The sequence below is a fragment of the Eriocheir sinensis genome, chromosome 42 (assembly GCF_024679095.1).
Source record: "Eriocheir sinensis breed Jianghai 21 chromosome 42, ASM2467909v1, whole genome shotgun sequence".
In the NCBI taxonomy this organism is placed as follows: domain Eukaryota; kingdom Metazoa; phylum Arthropoda; class Malacostraca; order Decapoda; family Varunidae; genus Eriocheir; species Eriocheir sinensis.
The window spans coordinates 14,149,689-14,174,688 of NC_066550.1; the positions used below are offsets into that span (position 1 = coordinate 14,149,689).

The 25,000-nt window shown below is 47.4% G+C and overlaps 2 protein-coding genes across 2 annotated transcripts in view; one reads left to right on the top strand and one right to left on the bottom strand.

Annotated features, from left to right (window-relative positions):
- The window catches only part of LOC127010127 (uncharacterized), a 23,242-nt gene extending 6,988 nt beyond the window's left edge, over window positions 1-16,254 (top strand). Inside the window, exons 12-38 of the mRNA XM_050883972.1 lie at window positions 197-440; window positions 614-877; window positions 1,268-1,693; window positions 1,956-2,042; window positions 2,482-2,738; window positions 3,326-3,506; window positions 3,895-4,133; window positions 4,358-4,565; window positions 4,668-4,864; window positions 5,189-5,347; window positions 5,553-5,703; window positions 6,263-6,355; window positions 6,469-6,698; window positions 6,937-7,015; window positions 7,189-7,284; window positions 8,212-8,297; window positions 8,498-8,650; window positions 10,480-10,627; window positions 10,956-11,078; window positions 11,449-11,522; window positions 11,755-11,835; window positions 12,050-12,265; window positions 12,717-12,869; window positions 13,055-13,159; window positions 13,815-13,904; window positions 14,234-14,479; window positions 15,449-16,254. Of these exons, the coding sequence (XP_050739929.1) occupies window positions 197-440; window positions 614-877; window positions 1,268-1,693; window positions 1,956-2,042; window positions 2,482-2,738; window positions 3,326-3,506; window positions 3,895-4,133; window positions 4,358-4,565; window positions 4,668-4,864; window positions 5,189-5,347; window positions 5,553-5,703; window positions 6,263-6,355; window positions 6,469-6,698; window positions 6,937-7,015; window positions 7,189-7,284; window positions 8,212-8,297; window positions 8,498-8,650; window positions 10,480-10,627; window positions 10,956-11,078; window positions 11,449-11,522; window positions 11,755-11,835; window positions 12,050-12,265; window positions 12,717-12,869; window positions 13,055-13,159; window positions 13,815-13,904; window positions 14,234-14,479; window positions 15,449-15,697 (4,635 nt within the window). The 3' untranslated portion in view covers window positions 15,698-16,254. The remainder of the gene's footprint in view (window positions 1-196; window positions 441-613; window positions 878-1,267; window positions 1,694-1,955; window positions 2,043-2,481; window positions 2,739-3,325; window positions 3,507-3,894; window positions 4,134-4,357; window positions 4,566-4,667; window positions 4,865-5,188; window positions 5,348-5,552; window positions 5,704-6,262; window positions 6,356-6,468; window positions 6,699-6,936; window positions 7,016-7,188; window positions 7,285-8,211; window positions 8,298-8,497; window positions 8,651-10,479; window positions 10,628-10,955; window positions 11,079-11,448; window positions 11,523-11,754; window positions 11,836-12,049; window positions 12,266-12,716; window positions 12,870-13,054; window positions 13,160-13,814; window positions 13,905-14,233; window positions 14,480-15,448) is intronic.
- A 2,871-nt stretch (window positions 16,255-19,125) lies between these two features.
- The window catches only part of LOC127010226 (exportin-T-like), a 14,923-nt gene continuing 9,048 nt past the window's right edge, over window positions 19,126-25,000 (bottom strand). The window contains exons 13-18 of the mRNA XM_050884104.1: window positions 24,628-24,896; window positions 23,821-23,964; window positions 23,080-23,268; window positions 22,266-22,475; window positions 21,534-21,680; window positions 19,126-21,362 (exon numbers count right to left, since the gene is read on the bottom strand). Coding sequence (XP_050740061.1) covers window positions 21,093-21,362; window positions 21,534-21,680; window positions 22,266-22,475; window positions 23,080-23,268; window positions 23,821-23,964; window positions 24,628-24,896 — 1,229 coding nt within the window. The 3' untranslated portion in view covers window positions 19,126-21,092. The remainder of the gene's footprint in view (window positions 21,363-21,533; window positions 21,681-22,265; window positions 22,476-23,079; window positions 23,269-23,820; window positions 23,965-24,627; window positions 24,897-25,000) is intronic.

The following is a 25,000-nucleotide window of genomic DNA, read 5'->3' on the forward strand; positions in this document are numbered from 1 at the left end:
GAGAGAGAGAGAGAGAGAGAGAGAGAGAATGAGAATTGGAGGAAAGGAAGAAAGAGAGAGAGAGAAGGAGAAAGAAAGTGTGTGTGTGTGTGTGTGTGTTCTTTTATCAATCCCTTCCTTCCTTCCTCTTCTCCTCCTCCTCCTCCTCCTCCTCCTATTATTACTATTATTATTGTTTTTGTTTTTTTTGCCATAGATGCAAAGAGTGACGCAGAACTACCTCTTGGACACTGGCACCACCATCACGCCCCAAGGCACCACGCTCCCACCCCACGGCACTCCTCTCGGCACCCTCGCGGCACTCACCCACCCGCTCCGAGTCTCTGGCAACCAGCTGTCCCCGGCGGTCGTCTGGGAGATGCTGACCGAGACCTCCACAGCTTCGGTTGTCTCGGTTGACTTGGTGCCCCAGCCTGGCGGAGTGTATCTGGCCTCGACTGGTGGGTATTTTGGTTGCTTGGGGGGGGGGAGGGAGGGTGTGTGTGTGTGTGTATGTGTGTGTGTGTGTGTGTGTGTGTGTGTGTGTGTGTGTGTGTGTGTGTGTGTGTGGTTTTAAAATTCTCTCTCTCTCTCTCTCTCTCTCTCTGACTCCCCCCTCCCCTCCCCCTCCCAGACGATTCGGTTGACCAGCTGACTTGGGTTGAAATCGGGCAGCTGGCAGTTCAACCGAGACTCTTCCAGCTGGTTGAAGTCTGCCAGGTGGTTGTAGGCGCTCAACCAGCACTCATCCGACTCCGCTACACGTCAACCAAGGTGCCGCATAGGGTCATACTGCATTACCTGGGTGACACGCGACCTTATTTGTGGCACTGGGGTCAAGATTCTGGCTCTGGCACTCATTCTGGGCCTTCCAATGCCTTTTCTTGCGGTCAGGAAGGTGAGATATAAGTCCCCATTGTGTTCTCCATAGTGTTAGTGTTGAAATATTTCTCCCAGCATTAAATATATCCTGCCTATGAGTGCCTTTTTTATCAGGAAGGTGAGAAATAAGTCCCTATTGTAGTATCCCCTCTTTTAGTGTTGAAATATTCCTCCCAGCACTAAATTTATCCCTTATACTGGCACTGCTTTGGGTCAGGAAGGCGAGAAATACGTCCCCATTGTATTCTCCCTTGCGTTAGTGTTGAAATATTCCTACCAGCATCAAATTTTCTCTCATAACATTGTATAACATCCTCTCTCTCTCTCTCTCTCTCTCTCTCTCTCTCTCTCTCTCTCTCTCTCTCTCTCTCTCTCTCTCTCTCTCTCCCTTACGGAAACACATAAGGTGAAGGAAGAGGAATAGGAGATGGAGATAGAGAAAATGGAGAAGAAGGAGGAGGAGGAGAAGGAAGAGAAGAACAGGAAAAAGAAGAAGAAGAGGAAGAAATTGGAAGAAAAATCATAAATTCCGACGAAAACGAAATCAGGAAAAAAAATATCGGCCACAAACGTAAACAAAGAACCGCCGAGGCAGGACCCAGCGGCACCCGGCGGCGGCACTACCTACGCGAGTGCCGGCTCTACCGAATCAACCGAAACCACCTGGCGGAAGTCGGTTGCCCCACGCTCAGAGACGAGGACCTGGATGTGGAGATGGAGTTGCCGGATGACCACCACAACCACCACCACCACCGCCTGACACCACCGGACAAGCCTGGCATCTACTATTATGGTGGACGGATGCTGAAGAAGAGGGTTGTGCGGATGCTGGGTGAGTTTTGGTTGCGGTAATTGTAGTAGTAGTAGTAGTAGTAGTAGTAGTAGTAGTAGTAGTAGTAGTAGTAGTAATGGTGGTAGTAGTAGTAATATTAGAAGGAGGAGGAGAGAGAGAGAGAGAGAGAGAGAGAGAGAGAGAGAGAGAGAAAAAAAGAGAAAGAGAGAGAGAGAGAGGAATGGTAGATAACTATATATGTATGTCATTATTATTATTATTATTATTATTATTATTATTATTATTATTATCTTGACCCCAGAGAACCTTGACCCGAGCCGCGTTACGACCCTGCCCATCAGGAACCCGGAAGCAGGCGAGGCGTACCTGGTGACCCGACCCAGCAGCAGTACGTGACCTGACCTTGTTACGGCGTCTATGATATCGTGACCTTTTAATTTTTTTGCCATTGCTTATGTTTCTTTATTAAATTTATCTTTTATGTACTTTTAGAGGCTATTGAGGTCATGTACTGTAGGCCTATAGTTTTGTTTAGGTCAATAAATATGTCTTTCCTTCTCTCTCTTTCCTTCCTTCCTTCCTTCCTTTCCTTTCCTTTCCTTTCCTTCCTTCCTTCCTTCCTTCCTTCTTTTCTTACTTCTCTTCTTCCTTCTCTCCTTCCTTCCTTCCTTCCTTCCTTCCTTCCTTCCTTCTTTCCTTCCTTCCTTCCTCATCTCTCTCTCTCTCTCTCTCTCTCTCTCTCTCTTTCTCTCTCTCTCTCTCTCTCCTTTTCCCTCCCTCCTCCTTCCCTCCTCCTCACCCCTCTCTCTCTCTCTCCCCCCCCCCAGGCAAGACCCCCCTGGACCCCTACAAATGGACTCACAAGGGGTGGCAGCCAATCCCTAGGAAGGACCCCATAGTAGTCTGGCGGCTTGGGGTCCTAAGGTACAAGAGGCACACCTTCGCCACTCCGCTCCTAAGGGTGGAGTACACGCACCTCCACGCCCATACGGACTTGATGGTGGTCCACTATTTGCCGACGAAGGATAATGCGGCCATGTTGGATGTCCGCAGTGCTGTCGTGCCGGTGAGGGAGGGAGGGAGTGTGTGTGTGTGTGTGTGTGAGAGAGAGAGAGAGAGAGAGAGAGAGAGAGAGAGAGAGAGAGAGAGAGAGAGAGAGAGAGAGAGAGAGAGAGGAGAAGGAAATGTCAAGAGAGAGAGAGAGATTTTTATATGGATTTTCTGGGTCATTTTTCTCTCTTGAAAGTAGGAAGAAAGGAAGGAAGGGAGGAGAGAGAGAGAGAGAAACAATATTTTTGTTTTATTTTTTATCCAATTTCTCTTTCCTCCTCCTCCTCCTCCTTCTCTCTCTCTCCCTCTCCCTCTCCTCCTCCTACTCTTCCTCCTCCTCCTCCTCCTCTCCTCTCTCTCCTCCTCCTCCTCCTCCTCCTCCTCCTCCTCCTCCTCTCCTCCTCCTCTCCTCTCTCTCTTCCTCCTCCTCCTCCTCCTCCTTCTAACCTAACCTAACTTAACCTAACATAACCTGACACCCCCTCTCTCTCCTCCTCCTCCTCCTCCTCCTCCTCCTCTCCTCTCTCTCCTCCTCCTCCTCCTCCTCCTTCTAACAACCTGACACCCCTCTCTCTCTCTCCTCCCCTCCCCTAACCCCTCTCCTCCACCCCATAGCTCCAGCTCACCCACACCTTACTGTCCGCTGCCGACGTCAACTACGGCCAAGACTCCCAGCTCCTCACCAACAGCCCCCTGCCAGCACACCAGGTCTGGGAGATCCTGGGGGCGGGGGGCGGCCTCTCGCACCCCATAGAGGAGCCGCAGCCTGGGGGGGTCTACGTCATCAACAGGGATTTTAAAGGTAAGTATGGGGTGCGGGGATTAGTTTTATTTTATTTTTTTATTTATTTATTTTTTTTTCTGTTAATAGTTTTTTTTTTTTTTATAATAAAGAAGATGGCTCAATCTTCTTCTTCTTCTTCTTCTTCTTCTTCTTCTTCCTCCTCCTCTTTCTCTTTGATATTCTTCTCTTTAATTTTCCTTCTTTCTCTCTCTCTTCTTCTTTCCTTCTTCCTCCTCCTCCTCCTTCTTCTTCTTCCTTCTATTCTTCTTCCTCCTCCTCCTCCTCCTCCTTCTCCTCTTCTTCTTCATGTCCATATCCTCCTCTTCTTCCTCCTTCTATATTTCTTTCCTCCTCCTCCTCCTCCTCCTCTTCTTCCATATCATCTACCTCCTCCTTCTCTTCACAGACAAACTGGACATCTACCCTTGGCGGACACTCGGTAACATCCGCCTGTCATCCAACGACTACGGCTTATTAGAGACATCATCCGTCATCCAGTGGGCGGCTGAGGGCGGCTGTGGCACTGGCGGCCCTACTACTGGCACTGGCGGCTTTGGGCGGCTGCTGTACCACTCCGATCTTATTAAAAATCGGACAGTAATTCACTATTTGGGGGACTGCCGACCTTACCTGGAGAAAGCTAAGGTCAGTAGTAGTAGTAGTAGTAGTAGTAGTAGTAGTAGTAGTGGTAGTAGTAGTAGAAAGAGGAGGAGGAGGAGGAGAAGAAATGTTTATATAAGTATTGTCTAATTTTTCTTTTTCTTTTCCTTCCTTCCTTCCTTCCTTCCTTCCTTCCTTCCTTCCTCCCTCCCTCCCTCCCTCCCTCCTCCTCCTCCTCCTCCACCATCACCACCAACACCATCTTACAGGCGGAGAACGAACAGCCTCAACTCCAGGTCAACTCCAGCGCTGTGACCCTTGACCTCAGCCACCTGGAGGTCACGGGCGGGCTGGATGGGGTCAGCGAGGACAGGTCAGGTCGAGACGCGGCCACAGAGGCTGTCGGGTCAATCCTGGCCGGCCTGGGGTCAAATATCATGGACTCGGACGCGCTGAATCAGACCTTTGCAGACCTGGGTGAGTATAATGTTGTCTTCTTCTGAGTCTTCCTCCTCCTCCTCCTCCTCCTCCTCCTCCTCCTCCTCCTCCTCTCATCACCACCAATGTCAACACCAACAGGAGGTGAAGTGGAGGGCCTCTGCGACACCACCAACACCACCAACACCACCACCACCTCCACCGACAACTCCACCAGACTTGAGGACACCCACTTACAAGACTCCGCCCTTCCACCCATACAAGTTACTTACGGGTCTGTCAGTACTAACGCCCTGGTCAGTAAGATGTTCCCGGAAGGCCTCCCATTGGTCCAGAAGGTAAAGTAGTAGTAGTAGTAGTAGTAGTAGTAGTAGTAGTAGTAGTAGTAGTAATAGTAGTAGTAGTATTGTTATTGTTATTATTATTATTATTATTATTATTATTATTATTATTATTATTATTATTTTATTCTGATATTTTCCTATTTTCCTTCATATTTCTTTTCTCTCTCTCTCTCTCTCTCTCTCTCTCTCTCTCTCTCTCTCTCTCTCTCTCTCTCTCTCTCTCTCTCTCTCTCTCTCTCTCTCTCTCATAAAAATCATCATCTCCCTCCATTTCCTCCTCCTCCTCCTCCTCCTCCTCTTCCTCCTCTTCTTCCTCAGGTGGTGGAGGAGGAGGAGGTCATCTCTTCCCGGAGGAGGCGCCTTGACAACATCCTGGAGCTGCCTGGAGGAAAGGAGGAGGAGAGGGAGGGGGAGAGGGAGAGAGAGAGAGAAGTCGGACCCTACAGAGCAATTCCTCGGACCCTGCAGGACTGGACGGTGAGTGGGTGTGACCTTTGACCTTTGGGGTGACCTGGGGGAGGAGGAGGAGGAGGAGGAGTGAAAGAAAGGGAAGGGAAGAGGATAAGAGAGAGAGAGAGAGAGAGAGAGAGAGAGAGAGAGAGAGGAGGAAATAGAGAAAGAATTTATTTTTTATTTATTTTTACTTATTTTTATTTTCTTATTTATTATTATTTTTTTTCAGGAGGAGGAGGAAATAGGTGATGACATTAGTGGTGGTGGTGGAGGTGTTGAGCCGCGTCCTCGCTTCCACATCACCACCACGGAGACACGCACCATTCTGTACCTCCGCCAGCACCACAGACTCTCAGAGAAGCAGCTGGACCACTTCCTGTGTGAGTGTGTGTGTGTGTGTGTGTATTTACCTGCTTGTATTTACCTGGCTATAGTCTGTTGGCCTGACCTAAGCTCTAAGAGTCTCATCTCCATAGCTACATTCATCCAGCCTTTCTGTGTGTGTGTGTGTGTGTGTGTGTGTGTGTGTGTGTGTGTGTGTGTGTGTGTGTGTATTTACCTACTTGTATTTACCTGGCTATAGTCTGTTAGGCTGAACTAAGCTCTATTAGTCCCATCTCCATATCTACATTCATCCAGCCTTTCTGTGTGTGTGTGTGTGTGTGTGTGTGTGTGTATTTACCTGCTTGTATTTACCTGGCTATAGTCTGTTGGGCCTGACCTAAGCTCTAAGAGTCTCATCTCCATATCTACATTCATCCAGCCTTTCTGTGTGTGTGTGTGTGTGTGTGTGTGTGTGTGTGTGTGTAATTCACTGTGGCCTGATTCTGAGTTTGAGTGGTCATTGCTATCAAGTGTTCTCCGTGTCTCCGCAGAGCCTGGCAGGGCAGGGTGTTATCCAGTGAGCTTTGTCCAGCTTACATTTATTCTCCCTCCCAGGCAACCCTGACGTGAGCCGCGTGTCCTTCCTGCCCCTGGTGGACCCTCAGGCCGGGGACGTGTACGTGGTGGCCATGCAGCACAGGAAGGGAGGTTGGTGTGGAGTTTTGTAATATTTATCGACAAAACAATACGAGAATATTTAATTTAAAAAATCTGTATTAAACAAATTCAACAGTTCATTAATACTTTGTCATTTCCCCCAGAGCTGCGTCGCCTGGACTGCCACAGCTGGTACATGACGGGGCAGAAGACGGGCAAGTTCCGCCGCTCCTACAGCTACATCCGCGACGCCGAGGGCAACTACAGCCACCGCCTCGTGCGCTACACCTACGACTACGCCTGGGAGGACGCGCCGGGCCTCAGGGTGGTGCACTACCTGGCCGGCGACCCCAGGCACACCGTCCTCTGCTGCGGGAAGAAGCCCAACTATGAGGTGGGGGCTGGGTGGGATTCTAGAGTTTTTTTACCTTATGTTGTTTTTCTTCTTCCTTCCTTCCTTCCTTCCTTCCTTCCTTCTCTATTTTGTCCTGCTTTCTCTTCCTTATATCCTCTCTATCTATCTATTAATATGTCTATTAATCTAGCTGTCTATTCAACTATCTATCTTATCTATCTATATATGTAAGCTGGTCTCTATCCTATATATCTATCTATCTATCTATCTATTCCAGGAGGAGGCAGAGGTCAATGGCCCACTCTACCGAGCCTACACAGCCTCCCTCTCCCATAGAGATGTCCTACAAATTCTAAGTAAGTAGTAGTAGTAGTAATAGTAATAGTAGGCTCTCCCCCTGTCCTCCCTCCCTCCCAATCCCTTTCCTTCGCCCCCAATCCCTTATAACAGGATCCAACACTCTTCAGCTTAGGATCCAATGCCTTCAAAGCCCCCTCCATTGTGACCTGTGACCTTTGACCTCCCGCAGATGACCGGTCGCTGTTCCATGCCTGTGAACTCCCCATTCGTGACCCCAAGGCCGGAGATGTCTATATAGTGAAGGCCTCCTCGATTTTGGCAGCTGGTATGACCTTTGACCTTTTTTTTGGGGGGTGGGGGGGTTGATGGTGGTGGTGGTGGTCTCTCTCTCTCTCTCTCTCTCTCTCTCTCTCTCTCTCTCTCTCTCTCTCTCTCTCTCTCTCTCTCTCTCTCTCTCTTCTACTCTTTCAAATATTTCAACTTCTCCTCCTCCTCTTCCTCCTCTTCTCTTCCTCTTCTCTCCTCCTCTTCGATCTCTTCCTCCTCCTCCTCTTCTCCTCCTCCTCTTCTCGTCCTCCTCTTCTCCTCTTCTTCTCTCCTCCTCTTCTTCTCTCCTCCTCTTCTCTCCCTCCTCCTCCTCCTCCTCCTCTTCCGCTTCCTCCTCCTCCTCTTCTTCCTCTTCTCCCCTCTTCTTTCCCCCTCCTCTTCCTCCTCTTCTTCTCTCCTCCTCTCCTCTTCTCTTCCTCCTCTTCTTCTCTCCTCCTCCTCCTCCCCCTCCTCCTTCGTCCCCCAAGTTTAAAGGTCCTTGGCCGGCTGGGTGGGTACACGGACGCCCTTTCCGGAGGTACCTCTTCCTGACCTTGGAGATATGCCCTTCTTGACCCCGAAAATATCAGCTGTCCGTTACTTACTTTCGCTTTGTTTGTTTATTTCTTTCTCTCTCTAATTTTTCTTGCATTTTCTCTCTTTCTCTCCTTCTTTCTCTCATTTTCTCTCATTCTTTTCTTTCTTTTTCTTTCTCTTTCCCATTTTCTCTTCCATAGTCTTTCTCATTTCCTCTCTCTCTCTCTCTCTCTCTCTCTCTCTCTCTCTCTCTCTCTCTCTCTCTCTCTCTCTCTCTCTCTCATTTTCTCTAATTCTTTTCTCTCTCTCTCTCTCTCTCTCTCTCTCTCTCTCTCTCTCTCTCTCTCTCTCTCTCTCTCTCTCTCTCTCTAGCAATATAAGCAATCTCTCTATCTATCTATCACCTCAGGTCAGCAGGAAGGTCAGCTGGACAACCTTAGCTGGTCAGAAGGTCAGGTCAGGCACGTTGGCAGCAGGAGACTGGCACTGCAGAAGGTAAGGTCACATCAGGTCAAGAGAGAGAGAGAGAGAGAGAGAGAGAGAGAATGAACTATTATATATCATCATTGACTTATTTATTTATTTTATTTAGTATTTTTTGTCTTATTAATCTCTCTCTCTCTCTCTCTCTCTCTCTCTCTCTCTCTCTCTCTCTCTCTCTCTCTCTCTCTCTCTCTCTCTGCCCCCCCCCCCAGACCAGGTATCTCTCCTATGACCCCTCCGATGGAACCAGGTCAGACTCCTTCCTGAGGGTGACCTGGCAACGTGTTCTTGACCCGTCTGAGGTCACCACCCAGCTCAGAGGTCAACCCTTGGTCATCGTGCACTACCTGGGCGATGAGAGTATGGTATGTGTTGACCTGGCTTAGCATAGCATAACATTGTTTGACCTGGCATGACCTAACATAGCATATCTTGACCTAGCTTAGTATAACATAACAGTGTCATCTAAGCTAGCGTAATCTAACCTACTTTTCTCTCTCTCTCTCTCTCTCTCTCTCTCTCTCTCTCTCTCTCTCTCTCTCTCTCTCTCTCTCTCTCTCTCTCTCTCTCTCTCTCTCTCTCTCTCTCTCTCTCTCTCTATCTCTCTCTCTATCTGCCTATCTATCTATGTATCTATCCATATAATCATAAATATTTATAAAACTCTCTATCTATCTAGCTACCTATCTGTCTATCTATATGTATATAGAGAGAGAGAGAGAGAGAGAGAGAGAGATTTATAAAACTCTCTCTCTCTCTCTCTCTCTCTCTCTCTCTCTCTCTCTCTCTCTCTCTCTCTCTCTCTCTCTCTCTCTCTCTCTCTCTCCTAGGCCTATAGTATTCCCACTACCAATATTTTTCCTTATTTCTCTGTATCAAAAAACCTACACGCTACTTAAAACTATAACCCGCTGCTTTATGATACCCTTCTTCGTAGTCCTTATAAGTGTTGAACTACTTAACGTCGAAATCCACTACGTTATAAGTGTGTGTAAGATATTTAGTCTAAGGAATCTGGCAACACTGTAAGCATCCACGACATCGGAGAGTAAGCGACCACAACAATAACACCTGGTCGATCCTCCTAGGCCGAAAATACCTTGGAAAAACGCCTCTTTCTGTGACACCTGGGGATTAATTAAAGGTAGGAGGTGATAGGCGGAGAGAATGGTCGATAAAGAGATGGAAACAAGAAGGATGAGAGATAAATAGGGGGAGATAAGGAGGAAGAGGTTAGATGACACGTGAAAGGAAGAAGAGAAGGATAAGAGATAAGGAGGAGGAAAGAAGAAAGGGGAGAGAGAGAGGAGAGAATAAGAGATAATTAGGGAGAGATAAAGAAGGAAGGGAGGAAAAAGAGGAGGTTAGATGACACGTGAAAGGAAGAAGAAGGAAGAGGAGGAGGAAAGAAGAAAAGGGGAGAGAGAGAGGAGAGAATAAGAGATAATTAGGGAGAGATAAAGAAGGAAGGGAGGAAAAAGAGGAGGTTAGATGACACGTGAAAGGAAGAAGAAGGAAGAGGAGGAGGAAAGAAGAAAAGGGGAGAGAGAGGAGAGAATAAGAGATAATTAGGGAGAGATAAAGAAGGAAGGGAGGGAGAAGAGGAGGTTAGATGACACGTGAAAGGAAGAAGAAGGAAGAGGAGGAGGAAAGAAGAAAAGGGGAGAGAGAAGGATAAGAGATAAAGACGGAAGGGAGGAAAAGGAGGAGGTTAGATGACACATGAAAGGAAGGAGGAGGAGGAAAGAGAAAGGGGAGAGAAGGATAAGAGATAAAGAAGGAGGAGGAGGAAGAAGGGAGGGAAGAAAAGGAGGAGGAGGAAGAAGGCTGTGAGAAAAGAAAAGGTGGAGGAGGAGGAGGAGGAGGAAGGGAGCAAGGGATACCACACTTCCTCCTCTTCCTCTCCTCCTCCTCCTTCTCAGTTCCTACTTCTTCTCTCTCCTCATTCTTTCTTCTCCTCTTCCTTCTCCTTCCCTTCTTCCTCCTCCTCCAAGTATGGGGATAGACTTGTAAATTTAGATGTTCTCAATATAATAATAATAATAATAATAATAATCTCAGTACCTACTTCTTCTCTCTCCTCATTCTTCCTTCTCCTTCCCTTCTTCCTCTTCCTCCTCCTCCAAGTATGGGGGATAGACTTGTAAATTTAGATGTTTTCAATATAATAATAATAATAATAATCCCCCCTCAGGCTGGCGAGATGGTGCGTCGCGGCAAGGATGGCATGCTGCATCTCCGTCAGGTCCGGCACTACATTGAGACTGGCACCTACCTCCCCTCCGTCCACAACACTGAGAAGAACGGCATCAGGAAGAGTGCCAAGAAGTTTACCCTGCAGAGTGAGTAGCCATTACATAACACCAATAATAATAATAATAACAATAATACGGTCATCCCTCAAATAGTCAGTTTCCAATAGTTCGTTTTCGGTTTTTTACGGATTGTCACACAGAAGATCTTTTAGGATTCTTAAAGTTCCTGCTCATCGGGAAATTTAAAAATCCTAAAAAATCTTCTTAGAAAATCCACATAAAACCAAAACCGAACTATTGGAAACCGTACTATTTGAGGGACGACTGTAATAATAATAATAATGGAACATGATATCCACTCCACCCTGAAGAGTGTATTCCTGCCTAACCATTTATTTATCTCTTCCCTGGACAGACAACTTGCTCTACTACACCGGCAAGGACCGAACAGAGATGCGACTGGTCCTGTACACGGCCGAGGAGAAGAACAAGGCCTTCAGGGAGTGCCACATCATGCCCAAGACTGCCGCACACTGCGGTGAGTCAGGGGAGGAGGGACCATGTTATGTTTTATTTATTTTTATTTTTTTTATTTTTTTATTTTTTATTATTTTTTTTACAACTAAGGAGACAGTTCAAGGGCGTAAAGAAAAAAAAAATAAAAAGACCACTACTCACTGCTCCTGAATAGAGGTCAAAGGAGTGTAATGATTATAAACATATTATTATTAATGACAATAATGAGTGGTTTATTCATTGCTTGGCAGCCTTGAGCCTAAAAATATACAAAAATATAAAGATGGAGGCTCACAATATAATGAATAGGTGTGTGTGTGTGTGTGTGTGTGTGTGTGTGTGTGTGTGTTATAGTGCATTCTTTTTATCTTTTATCATCTCCCTCTCCCCAGGGCGCACCAAGACCCTGAACCACCTGTCTGAGAAGTACTACTGGACCAACATGGTGGAGGACGTGGTGGCCATGGTGGGTTAACACAAAACCTTTTTTTTTACAGCTAATGAGACGGCTCAAGGGCGTAATGAGAAATATAAAAAAAAGCCCGCTACTCACTGCTCCTGAATAGAGGTCAAAGGAGTGTCCAAAAAGAGAGGTCAATTTCGGGAGGTGTTAACTTGTGTTGTGTCTGTATTTTAATTATAAAGGATATCATATTCATCCACCTCTCCATCCATCTATCTGTGTGTGTCCCTTACAGATCGTGCGGTGCAAGTCCTGTGAGATGAGCAAGGTGGGGCGACCCAACCAGCGCTATGTGAGGGTCAAGGAGCCATGGGAGGTGAGCATAACACAGCATAACATAGCATAGCATAACATTGTATAGCTTAGCATAGCATAGTGTAATATATATATGTTGTTACTATCTGGTTTCTGGTTCTCTGTCTGTTCTTAATTCCTGAGAAAAAGAATAAGCAGAAAATGATAACAATAATAATAATAATAATAATAATAATAATAAATTAAATCTCTCTCTCTCTCTCTCTCCCTCTCAGGTGGTCAGCGTGGACATCGTGGGTCAGTTCACCACCTCGGGTCGCGGCAACGTGTCCGTGGCCGTCATCATCGACATGTTCACCAAATACACGCTGGCGGTGCCCTTACGAGACACCACCATTGATGACCTTGCCGGCGCCTTGCAGGGTGCCGTGTTCCAGCAAGGGCCGCCCAGGATGTTTATATCAGACCAGCGGGAGGCCTACGTGGATGGGGTGAGTGGAGGAGGAGGAGGAGGAGGAGAGTGCAAGAAAGTAAGAGGAAGGAGAGATGGATTAGAAGGAGGAGGAGGAGGAGAAAAAGTGAAGAATTTGTGCATGAAGAGGAGGAAGAAGAGGAGGAGGAGGAGGAGGAGGGAGAGAAAGGATGCAAGAATGGAGAAGGAGGAGGAGGAGAAGAAGAAAAAGAGAGAATATAAAATGAGGAGGAGACAGAGAGAGAATATAAGAATGTAAGAGGGAGAAAGAGTTGAGAGGAGGAGGAGGAAGAAGAAGAAGAAGAAGAAGAGGGAAGAATACATGGAGGAAGAGGAGGAGAAAGAAAGGAAATGAGAGAGAGAGAGAGAGAGGAAGAAAGAAAGAAAGAAAGGGAATGAAAATGAGAAAAAGGAAACAAATCAATAAAATAATAACACTGACCTCCCCCCTCACCCCCTTACCCCCATAGCTAAGTTTCGAGCTCCAAATGCGGGTGGGCGTGTCGGTGATGGCGGTGAACAAGATGCAGCTCAACCGACCCGACGAGGCCAAGATCAAGGCAACCATACTCAACCACTGCCTTGAGGGATCCGCCAACTGGGACGAGACTCTGCCCAGGAAGGTACGGGATCTGTGGTCATATGAGAACTGGTCGTATGAGAACTGTGGTCATACACATGGTCTGCTTAGCTGTCTGTTTGGAAAGGCATATTGAACAAAGCCTGGATACTAAATAATGTGTGTTTTGAAGCTGTATAAGGAGGAGGACTAGAGCTATATATATTAACTAGTGTGTGTGTGTTTCAGATTTACGAGATCAACAGTGGTTACGTCACGGCCAGCTCCTTCTGCCCCTTCACACTCATGTACAACCGCAAGGCGCGACCCCTCGACGGGAGCCTCAGCCTGCCAGTAAGTGCCAGTAGGGATAGGAGGATAGCAGCTTTCTCTGCCTATCCATGTGTATATTCTTTATCTCATATGTTGCTGCCTATCCTGTGTGTGAAAATACCTTAAGCTCAGGTCTATATGTTGCTGGCTATCCTGTGTGTGAAGATACCTTAAGCTCAGGTCTATATGTTGCTGGCTATCCTGTGTGTGAAGATACCTTAAGCTCAGGTCTATATGTTGCTGGCTATCCTGTGTGTGAAGATACCTTAAGCTCAGGTCTATATGTTGCTGGCTATCCTGTGTGTGAAGATACCTTAAGCTCGGGTCTATATGTTGCTGGCTATCCTGTGTGTGAAAATACCTTAAGCTCAGGTCTATATGTTGCTGCCTATCCTGTGTGTGAAAATACCTTAAGCTCGGGTCTATATGTTGCTGCCTATCCTGTGTGTGAAAATACCTTAAGCTCGGGTCTATATGTTGCTGGCTATCCTGTGTGTGAAGATACCTTAAGCTCAGGTCTATATGTTGCTGGCTATCCTGTGTGTGAAGATACCTTAAGCTCAGGTCTATATGTTGCTGGCTATCCTGTGTGTGAAGATACCTTAAGCTCAGGTCTATATGTTGCTGGCTATCCTGTGTGTGAAGATACCTTAAGCTCGGGTCTCTGTGCTTTCAGAACTGTGGCATTAGACCGACCTTTGTGGTGCCAGACATCGCCCCATTCCTGATGGAGAGGGAACAGCAGGCCTCGGAGATGCTGACCCAGGTACACACACACACAGACAGATAGATAGATAGATAGATAGATAGATAGAGGTGAAGGAGAGAAGAAGAATGGAAATAAGAAGGAGAGGAAGAGAAGGAGGAGGAGGAAGGGGACAGAGAAGGAGAAGGAGAAGAAGAGGAGGAGGAAGAAAATAGAGAAAGAGGAGATGGAGGAGAAAAAAAAGAAAGGAGAGGAAGAAGGAAGAGGAGGAGGAGGAGGAGGAAGAGAACATAACCTACCCTACCTGTATCATACGTGAACATACATACAAACACACTAACACATTATTATACCAACACATTCTAATTACCTCTCTCTCTCTCTCTCAGGTGTTAACAGGCGGGCAACCAACAACCGAATCAACCGAAATCTACCTCGAGGACGACAGTGAAGGTGTTGGTGGTGTTGATGCTGGTGGAGGTGATGATGCTTGTGGTGATGACGGTGGTGGTGGTGGTGGTGGAGGTGGTGGTGCGTTGCTGGAGGCCATGGAGGTGGTGCCAGACAGCTACCATCAGCACCATCAGGACCGGCCGCCCTATACACAAATTGCACACCTGCCGGACACTGCACAGGTGAGCTATAAGCCATCTCGTTAACCTGTCAACCCCTTAGGTGGTAATAATGATAATGTCTTCTCCTCCTCCTCCTCCTCCTCTTCTTCTCTCTCTATTCTCCTTCCTTTTCTTCCTCCTCCTCCTCCTCTTCTCTCCATGGTTTCTTCCTCTGTTTATTTCCTTTACTTAATCTTTCTTCCCTCTCTTTCTTCTTCTTTCCATTTATTTCCTCCCTCCCTTCCTTCCTTCCTTCCATCCCTTCCTTCTTTCCTTCCATCCCTTCCTTTCTTCCTTCCTTCCCTTCCTTTCTTCCTTCCTTCCTTCCTTCCCTTCCTTCCTTCCTTCCTTCCTTCCTTCCTTCCTTTCTTCCTTCCTTCCTTCCTTCCTTCCTTCCTTCTTTCCTTCCTCTCATCCCTTCCAAACTTCCTTCCTTCCATCCCTTCCTTTCTTCCTTCCTCTGTCTCCTCTTCCTCCTTTATGCTTCTCTCTCTCTCTCTCTCTCTCTCTCTCTCTCTCTCTCTCTCTCTCTCTCTCTCTCTCTCTCTCTCTCTCTCTCTCTCTCTCTCTCTCTCTCTCTCTCTCTCTCTCTCTCTCTCTCTCTCTCTCTTCTCATCCTCTGCCTCCTTCTTCCTCCATTTATTTTTCTCTCCTCCTCCTCTTTCTTCTCCTTCCTCTCTCTCCATTTATTCATCTGTATTTTCTCTCATATCTACATTTATTTATCTACTTATAAAATAAAATACAAAAAAAAATCATAACAAAACTCATTCTTGTATGTATGTATGTATGTATATGTGTACCTATATGAACATGGATCTTGTGTATGTAAATGTATGTGTGCGTATGTGTGTGTGTGTGTGTGTGTGTGTGTGTGTGTGTGTGTGTGTGTGTGTGTGCTATACCCTCCTTCCTTCCATCCATCCCTCCCATTCTTCTTTCTTCTTCAATCCATCTATTTATTTATTTATTTTACTTATTTATTTTCAGGTCCTGGACGAGGCCGGCGGCTCCGTGTACGAGATCGGCGACGGCGGGCACGTGGTGGTGGTGCCGGGGGGGGTGGCAGGTCTGGACGTTGGGGGGGAGGGGGAGGAGGTGGGGGAGCAGCACATGGTGGTGGTCCAGCCTGGGGTTGGCGATCAAGGAGTCATCATGCTCGAAAATCACGTTATCATGGAGGCGGTCGCAGGGGGGCGCCAGTTCACATACCTGGCTCCTCCTCCTCCTCCTCCATGATAGTTCTGAGGGAGAGAGGGAAGGGGGGGAGGAAGGAGAGGTAGGGAGGGAGAGGAGGGAAGGAAGGTGCAGAAATTGAATGAGGAAAGGAGAGAAAGGAAGGAAGGAAAGGGAGAGAGAGGGAGGGAAATGAAGGAACAGAAAGAGAATGAGGAAAGGAAAGGAGAAAGAGAGGAAGGGGGGAAGGAAGGAGGGTAGGAAAGGGAGGGAGAGAGAGAGGGAGGGAAAGGAAAGGAGAGAAGGAAGGAGGGAAGGGAGGGAAAGGAAAGGAGAGAGAAAGATAGGAAGGAAGGGAGGGAGAGAGAGAGAGAGGAAGGAGGGAAGGAAGAAAGTAAGGGAGAGAGAGAGAGAGAGGGAGGAAAAGGAAAGGAGAGAGGGAGGAAGGGAGGGAAGGAAGGAATGTCATGTCTCCCCCATACACTATACGCCTCCAATCACGTAATAAACATGTATATATGTATCGTCTAAGGTCACCAGTGTCCCCTCCTGTACAAACCGTCGCCTCCTTTTGTACCATTCCTGTACATTCAAGATATTTATAAAGATCAATTTTCCAACAGCATTTCTTCAACCTACAACCTGAAGACTTCAACCGCAGCCCTCAGGTAACCTCTTTGGGTGTTGGTAGGTGGTGGTGGTCTTGGTTGAGGGTCTGCCAGCACTCACAGCACTGGTAGAATGGTTGATATTGCACCTAGACAACCTTAGAATGGCACACTTGGGGGTCACTTCCGAGGGTCAATTCCACAGTTCAACACCGGGTCATTATCAAAGGTGTAACTTAACTATAGACTACGCAATGATCGGGTTTTATACGTGGCACCTAAGTTGACCTCTCTCTCTCTCTCTCTCTCTCTCTCTTGTGACTAGTTTAATTTATTTTCTTATATAGGGACAGTGTTTAGTGAGTCATTTCTTGTGATTTTGTGTTCGTTTTGACCCTTGACCTGTTTCCTTTGACGTATATATATGCGAACAGTACTGGTTAGGATTTTGTAGGCATCAGAAACAAGGAGAGATTTCCTGTAGTTTAACCAAATGTCTTGCCTTATATATGAATTTCTTTCTCTCTCTTGTGACTAGTTTAATTTATTTTCTTATACAGGGACAGTGTTTAGTGGGTCGTTTCTTGTGATTTTGTGTTTATTTTGACCTTTGACCTGTTTCCTTTGATGTATATATTATGTAAAATGTTCTGGTTAGGATTTTGTCAGCATCAGAAACTAGAGAGATTTCCTTCCCTCCTCTCCCTTCCTCTCCTTCCTTCTCTCCCTTTCTTCCCCTCCCTCCTTTTCTTCCCTCTCTTCCTTTCCTCATTCTATTTCTATTTCTGTACCTTCCTTCCCTCCCTCCCTCTCCTTGCTCTCCCCCCTAACCTCACTCTCTCTCTCCCTTCTTCCCTTTCTCTCTCCCTACCTTACATATGAATTTCTAACCCTATACCAAGAGAATTTCATAGTGTTTTGTGCTCGGTTTATGAGATTACGAAGCCGCCGTGTCGTACTGTGGAAGTGACCCCAAAGTGACCCACACCTGCATGTTATAGGTGCTCATTCTTATGCCAGGCAGCTATTGGTATGTGATTCTAATGTCCATGTTACAAGCTCTCCTTCCCTTCCTTTCTCTCTCTCTCTCTCTCTCTCTCTCTCTCTCTCTCTCTCTCTCCCCCCCCCTGTGATTCTTGTGCCCATGTTACAAGCTCTCCCCTTCCCTTCCTTCCTCTATCCTTTCCTATCTCTCTCTCTCTCCCTTCCCTCCTTCCCCCCTGTGATTCTTATACCCATGTTATAAGCTCTCCCCTTCCCTTCCTCTCTCCTTTCCCTCCCTTTCTCTCTCCTTTCCCTCCCTTCCATACATGTATTCTTTCTCCTTTGACATCAGTTCCAGTACGATCAGTCAGACTAGACCCTGTTCCTATAAGCTTATCTGTATACCCAAGTGACAAGCTCTCCCCTCCCTGCCCATTCCTATAACATTAGTTCCAATACTATCAGCCAGACCAGACCCTTATAACATTATCATGGACTAAGTAACTTCAGTCTTTGCCATGAGTCTTACAGTGCCAGGCTACTAGGGCATAGAAAAATCTCATTCTTTATATTATTTCTGAACATTTTATTACAAAAGTCTTCGCATGCTGCTGCAGGTAACTGTACAATGCCGATATAGTTACTGTGTGTCAATGTACAATATAATGATCAGTGTCACAATGTCACCGCGTACTGCCGAGGCTTCGAATGTGTGTGTGTTTAGGGCGTTTATACAAAGCTCGGACATGCTGGAGTGCCGAGCTTGGCGTCAAAATAGTCTGGGATAGTGTTAGGGTGCTAAGTCAGGCCCCAAGGTTATAGCACGGCCAGTAATAATAGTAATAGATGATAATAGAAGAGATGCTGTAAGGCACTTTGCATAACACCTTCATAGGATCGAGTCAAGCCCCCCCAGCGGAATGTAACCGTGTACACAACAACAACAACAACAAGAATAACAACAAGAAAAAGAGGTTATATATCACTGTGGTCCAGGCTGGCAGGAAGGAAACACACACACACACACACACACACACACACAAGGCTAGAATTTTAGTATGGGGAATTGATTGAGAGAGTGAGAGAGTGTTAAGAGGAATGGAGGGATAAGATAATGAATGAGAGAGAGAGAGAGAGAGAGAGAGAGAGAGAGAGAGAGTCATTTCTGTGGCTAGGTCATGTGTCTGTGGGGTTTGTAAACATACTATGGGGTGACATCCTGTGGGGTCCTGTGGGCTGTGGTGTGGGTGAGAGAGAGAGAGAGAGAGAGAGAGAGAGAGAGAGAGAGAGAGAGAGAGAGAGAGTCATTTCTGTGGCTGGGGTCATGTGTCTGTGGGGTTTGTAAACATACTGTGGGGTGACATCCTGTGGGGTCCTGTGGGGTCGTGTGGGCGGGGGTGTGGGTGAGAGAGAGAGAGAGTCATTTCTGTGGCTGGGGTCATGTGTCTGTGGGGTTTGTAAACATACTGTGGGGTGACATCCTGTGGGCTGTGGTGTGGGTGAGAGAGAGAGAGAGAGAGAGAGAGAGAGAGAGAGAGAGAGAGAGAGAGAGAGAGAGAGAGAGAGAGAGAGAGAGAGAGAGAGAGAGAGAGAGAGAGAGTCATTTCTGTGGCTGGGGTCATGTGTCTGTGGGGTTTGTAAACATACTATGGGGTGATATCCTGTGGGGTCCTGTGGGCTGTGGTGTAGGTGGGTGAGAGAGGGAGAGAGTCATTTCTGTGGCTAAGGTCATGTGTCTGTGGGGTTTGTAAACATACTATGGGGTGATATCCTGTGGGCTGTGGTGTAGGTGGGTGAGAGAGGGAGAGAGTCATTTCTGTGGCTGGGGTCATGTGTCTGTGGGGTTTGTAAACATACTGTGGGGTGACATCCTGTGGGGTCCTGTGGGCTGTGGTGTGGGTGGGTGAGAGAGAGAGAGAGAGAGAGAGAGAGAGAGAGAGAGAGAGAGAGAGAGAGAGAGAGAGAAAGTCAATTCAATATTAACTTTGCCTACTACTACTACTACGGTTATGTAAGTAATTCTAGCTCTTCCTCACACACACACATATATAAGACCCTCAGACATACATATACACACACACAAACATACATAGAAAGACTCCCTTACACACACACACACACATACACTCCCTTCCAGCACACAGCTTAGGATGCAAGAGTTCTCAGTGCCTGGCGGATTATAAGTAGGAACAGTAACTGGGGAATGGCGGCTGATGGCGGCTGGTGGCGGCTGTTATAGTAAGAATGCAGAGATTATAGTCAAACAGTCCACTGAGGCGTTCGATTCTGCGGGTCCTTTCCTCTCCTCTGCTCTGCCACACACGGTCTCGGCACCTGTCCCTTCCTCATATGTTGCCTATAGATAAGGAAGTGTGTGTGTGTGTGTGTGTGTGTGTGTGTGTGTGTGTGTGTGTGTGTGTGTGTGTGTGATGAAGAGCTAGAATTACTTATATTACCTTAGTAGTAGTAGTAGTAGTAGTAGTAGTAATAGCAGTAGTAATAGTAGTAGGAAAAGTAGGAGAGGAAGGGATTGTGTGGCGGAGCAGAGGAGAGGAAAAGACCTGTGGAAACCAACGCCTCAATGGACTATCTGAAATGGTTCGACCCGGCCATTACAAGGGTGGGAGGGAGGGATGGTTTGACCCAGCCATTACAAGGGTGGAAAGGGAGGAAGGGAGGGATGGTTTGACCCGGCCATTACAAGGGAGGAAAGGGGGAGGGAGGTGCGGAGTACATACAGGTAATAGGCACGTTTCAAACAGCTGGTGCGTCGACACAAGCCTTAAAATACATACGATAGTTACGACGTCCACCGACACTCTGCCATACTGTTAGATTACGAGTCTTCCGTGGGTCGTCAGCGCCGTAATTTGAGCAGCAGACTAACCATATCTGCCTATCACAGTTAAATGCACCCCACATGACTGACCGACCGCACTGCCATACATATAGTCGCCACAGGAAGGGTCATAAAGCACCACAATGACGCACGGCCTTTCTCGAACACACAGGGAAGGGCGAATTTATATTTACGCTTACGATCGCACGCTCGAAACTGTCGCCAAGGGTTCAGGGCGACAGAACCAGGTTATGACACAAGACCTCACTCGCTCACAAACCAATTCATAAAGTCGGGAGTTTTAGAGAAGAACAAATTGGTTTTTCCTTACGAGCGTACACTGGAAGCACCGCGCGGCCCTCCAGTGCCGGTCATTCATGCAGGGTGCCACACCTCGCTTTAGGGTGCTGGCAGATATGACTAGTTCTGGTCCGGACCCTCCATGGACCCAACAAAGCTCGGACTGTTCACATGCTTCCGAGAGGTGGGATTGGAGGGGTCAGTCAGTCAGTTTGGGGTCATTCTAGCAGCTAAGGTCTTGCTGAAGTCTCTGGGGTCTGTACTTCAGGGTCTTGCCAGCACCGAGGCCTTACAATTTAGCCCACTGAAAGGAGGTATTGCTGAAGTCTCTGGGGTCTGTTATTTCAGGGTCTTTTCAGGATCAAGACCACACAGCTTTGCCAGAATCAAGACGTCACAATTTAGCCCACTTGAAAATGGTCTTGCATAAGTCTCAGGGGTCTGGGGTCTCTAGGTTTATTGGTCATTTCAGGGTCTTTCCAGCATCAAGACCTCACACTTTAGCCCACTGGAATCCCTTACGAACCTTGCTTAGGGGTCAGTCATTTCAGGGTCTTGCTAGCATCGGAACCTCACACTTTAGCCCACTGGAATCCCTTACGAGCCTTGCCTAGGGGTCAGTCATTTCAGGGTCTTGCTAGCATCGGGACCTTACACTAGCCCACTGGAACTCCTTACCAACCTTGCCTAGGGGTCAGTTTTGGGGGGTCTTTCCAGCATCGGGACCTCACAACTTCGCCCGCTGAAAGAAGGTCTTGCTAAAATTCCTGAAGAACTTTGCGTCGGAGGTCAGCGCATGGCAGTACTGTCCGGTCATCTCTGGCGACAGTTCCATCTTCGGGAAGTACTCGGATCGGAGGTATGAGAGTAGCTCTTCCCCCCGACGCTTGTACACGGACTGGAGACACGTGGCGGACTCGTGCAGCGCCAGGATGGTCTGCGCATCGTTGAGGTCAAAGGTCGTCTTCAGAGGCGCCAGGAAGCACGCTGGAACGACCTATGGGGAAAGGGAAGGGTTTGATAAGGCTCATTTTCAAGATAGGGCTAGGAAGAATAGTTTATAGGGAGGAAGGAGAGGGAGGCAGGAGGGAGCCTTGTCAAATCTATCTCTTTTAAACACATCATGTATATATATAACCACAGACAAGAAAGAAAGAGAGTGACCCACCTGTGTGTATAGGAACTCCACGAAGCCGGGCGGTCCCAGGTCCTTCTCACCCCAAGCCTCGGTCAGCCAACGCAGGATGACAAAACAGTTCTTCTGCGCCACGGGGTCGGGAAACTCCACCGCACCTTGCACCACAGACATCAACACCTGGAACACATATGGAAGGCTATAAACACCATGGAAGATTATACATGACACAACATTGTGGGAAACAGACAAGAAGGATAGATGGGTGGACAGTCTATTCACACACACAACCTGATAGCAACACCTGGAACACACATGGGACACTATAGACACCTGGAACACTATAGACACCTGGAACACACATGGAAGACTATAGATACAAACATGCATTACAGACACATGCACACGTTTCTTTACTTAAAAAATAAATAAAATAAAAAGTGTGAAGGTAAAAATTAAGTGTTTTGCTATACCGAGAGAGAGAGAGAGAGAGAGAGAGAGAGAGAGAGAGAGAGAGAGAGAGAGAGAGAGAGAGAGAGAGAGACTTTAAGAAGAAAAGAACATTGGAAAAGAGAGAAAAAGATAGTAAAACAAGAAATAAAGAGAGAGAGAGAGACTTTAAGAAGAAAAGAACATTGGAAAAGAGAGAAAAAGACAGTAAAACAAGAAATAAAGAGAGAGAGAGAGAGAGAGAGAGAAATAAAGATAAACAAAACATAACACAAACAAGCCCCCTATTCCTCTTCCTCCTCCTCCTCCTCATACCTGATGCAGCGTGGTTGAGTCTAGTGCCGCCAGGGTGTCCAGAAGGTTGTTGGACACGATGGTGGTGAGGAAGAGGTAGTACCCACGCTGCAGGAGGCGCCGGGTCCTCTTCTCTTCCTCCTCATTCTCCTCCAGAGGCTCCGAGAGGGCCGCGAAGATGGCCGACACCAGGGGCACGAACACTGTCTGCAGGAACGGCCCGATGTCCTTCTGGCGGGCGAGAGAGTGGGGGTGAGGGGTGACTCTTGCATAGGAAAGTGGATAATGTATAAAAATATGATGTTAGGGGTTGAAAGGGTTGGTTTAGGGGGTGAGTGAGTGAAGATGATGGTTGATTCTTGCATTGGAAAGATGGACAGTGTGTAGAAAAGGATGTAGAAGGGTGAAAGAGTGAAGATAATGGTTGATTCTTGCATTGGAAAGATGGACAGTGTGTAGAAAAGGATGTAGAAGGGTGAAAGAGTGAAGATAATGGTAGATCCTTGCATTGGAAAGATGGACAGTGTGTAGAAAAGGATGTAGAAGGGTGAAAGAGTGAAGATAATGGTAGATTCTTGCATTGGAAAGATGGACAGTGTAGAAAATGATGCAGGTGTGAGAGAGAGAGAAATAGAGAAGGAGGAAAAGGTGGAGGAGGAGGAGGAGAGAGAAGGGAAGATGAGAGAGTGAAGATGCTGGTTAACTCTTGCATTAGAAAGTGAAAGGAGGAAAGAAGGAAAGGAAAAGGAGGAGAAAACACAAAATAAAATAAAATAACAATGAAATGAGACACCATAGAATAACAATGAGGTAAGAATTGACGTTCCGCTCTCACCTGGAACTTGGTAATGGCCTGGTTGATGAGCGGTAGGTATTCCGTGAGGGCATTGGTGGAGGGCGTGTGGAGCAGTGCCTGAGACGCTGGCGGCAGGAGAGGCAGCAGACTGGCACCATCGAGACACACCACTAGGCGATGCATTAGCTGACGCACCCCTGACCCGACGACCTCTCGCTCCACGCCGACCTGAGGAGAAGACCTTTTGTAACTGGTGGTGAGGAGGTGGTGATGAAATGGAGGTGGTGGTGGTGACTAGAGGGATATAGAGGAAGGAAGGAGGGAAGACAGGGAGATACCTAATGTGTTCTTGCTTGTAAATTGAGGGAGAGAAATATAATGAGGAAATCAATACAGAGAGAGAGAGGAGGAGGAGGAGGAGGAGGAGGAGAGGAGGAAGAGGAGGAGAGAAAGACAGAAGGAAGGAAGGAAAGAAAGGAGGGAGGAAGACATGGAAATACCTAATGTGTTCTTGCTTGTAAATTGAGGGAGAGAAATATACTGAGGAAATCAATACAGAGAGAGAGAGAGGAGGAGGAGAGAAAGAGAGAGAAGAATAAGGAAAGAAAGGAGGAAGGAAGGAAGGAAGGAAGACTAACAGACTGACATATCCCACACACACACACACACATACACCCATGATACACCCTTCCACACACACACACACACATACACCCATGATACACCCTTCCACACACACACACACACACACACACACACCCCACACATCCCAGTACGTACATTGAGGCAGTTTATGAATAGCTGCAGGGCGTGAAGATACAGCTGCACACACCCACAGGCCTGGATGGTGTTCTGGTTGGAGAAAGCCTTGGAGGTGCGCGCCGTGACAGCCGTGGCGTGGCAGATGCTCTTGGCGATAGCGACCTGCGAGAAGGGAAGAGATTGGGACACAGGTTAGCCTAGGGGTAATATACTCAGGGGATTAAACGAAACATGACCTTGTAACACTCTACTTGTCCCTCATCTTCCCTACAGCTGATCAATCTCTCTCTCTCTCTCTTCCATCTCCCCTGCATCAGAGCACAGCAATGAAGAATAAATGCAGTGGAAATGAGTTCTATAAGAGGTGCATGTGGTGTGTCAGGATAGGATGGAGAAAGTAATGAAAGCTGTATGAGTGGTTTGCTATGGGTGTGACAGAGAGAGGAGTAGAGTGTGGAGTGGGTGAAGCGTGGTGCACTGAGATGGTCTGAACACGTGATGAGAATGGGGGAGAATGAATCCATGAAGAGAGTGTATGAGGGAGGGACGGGGTGTCAGGGGAAGACCACCTCTGAAGTGGATCAACAGGGTGAGTGAGTATTGGAGCGAGAGAGTTGGAAGAAGCAGGATTGAGTGTGCTGAGAGGGAGTGCCAGGACAAGGAGAGATGGAGACACTTCTGCCGCGGCCACCCGGGCCCCTGAAGGAAGGTTCCCACAGGGCGTCGGAGATATAGATAGATAGATATGTTCATCTGTTGACCTGACCTGATATACCCTACACACACACTACATACACAACCTCTAGTGACTTCCAGTGACCTTACCTGCATAATGGGGTCACGCTCCTGGGCCAGACTTTCTGCCAGCCTTGTGACCTCCGAGAAGATTGGCGTCAGAATATTCCTCATCAAGATCTCCTTCTCATGAGGCCCAGAGTTGCCCGCCACTACCAACATGGCCGCCGCCTCGAAAACATAGAGCTGGTCATCCGCCGTGAGCAAGCCGCCTCCGCCACCGCCACAGCCACCATTTGTAGTGTTGTTGGTGTTGATGATTAGGGTGCTTCCGCCTCCGCCGCCACCTCCGCCCGTACCTATAGGGAAAAATAAATAAATAAATAAATAAAAATAATTAAAACGGTTATTGGTAAGTGAATTATAAGAGTGCCAAGGAGCCCTAGTATGTTGGTATGGGTGC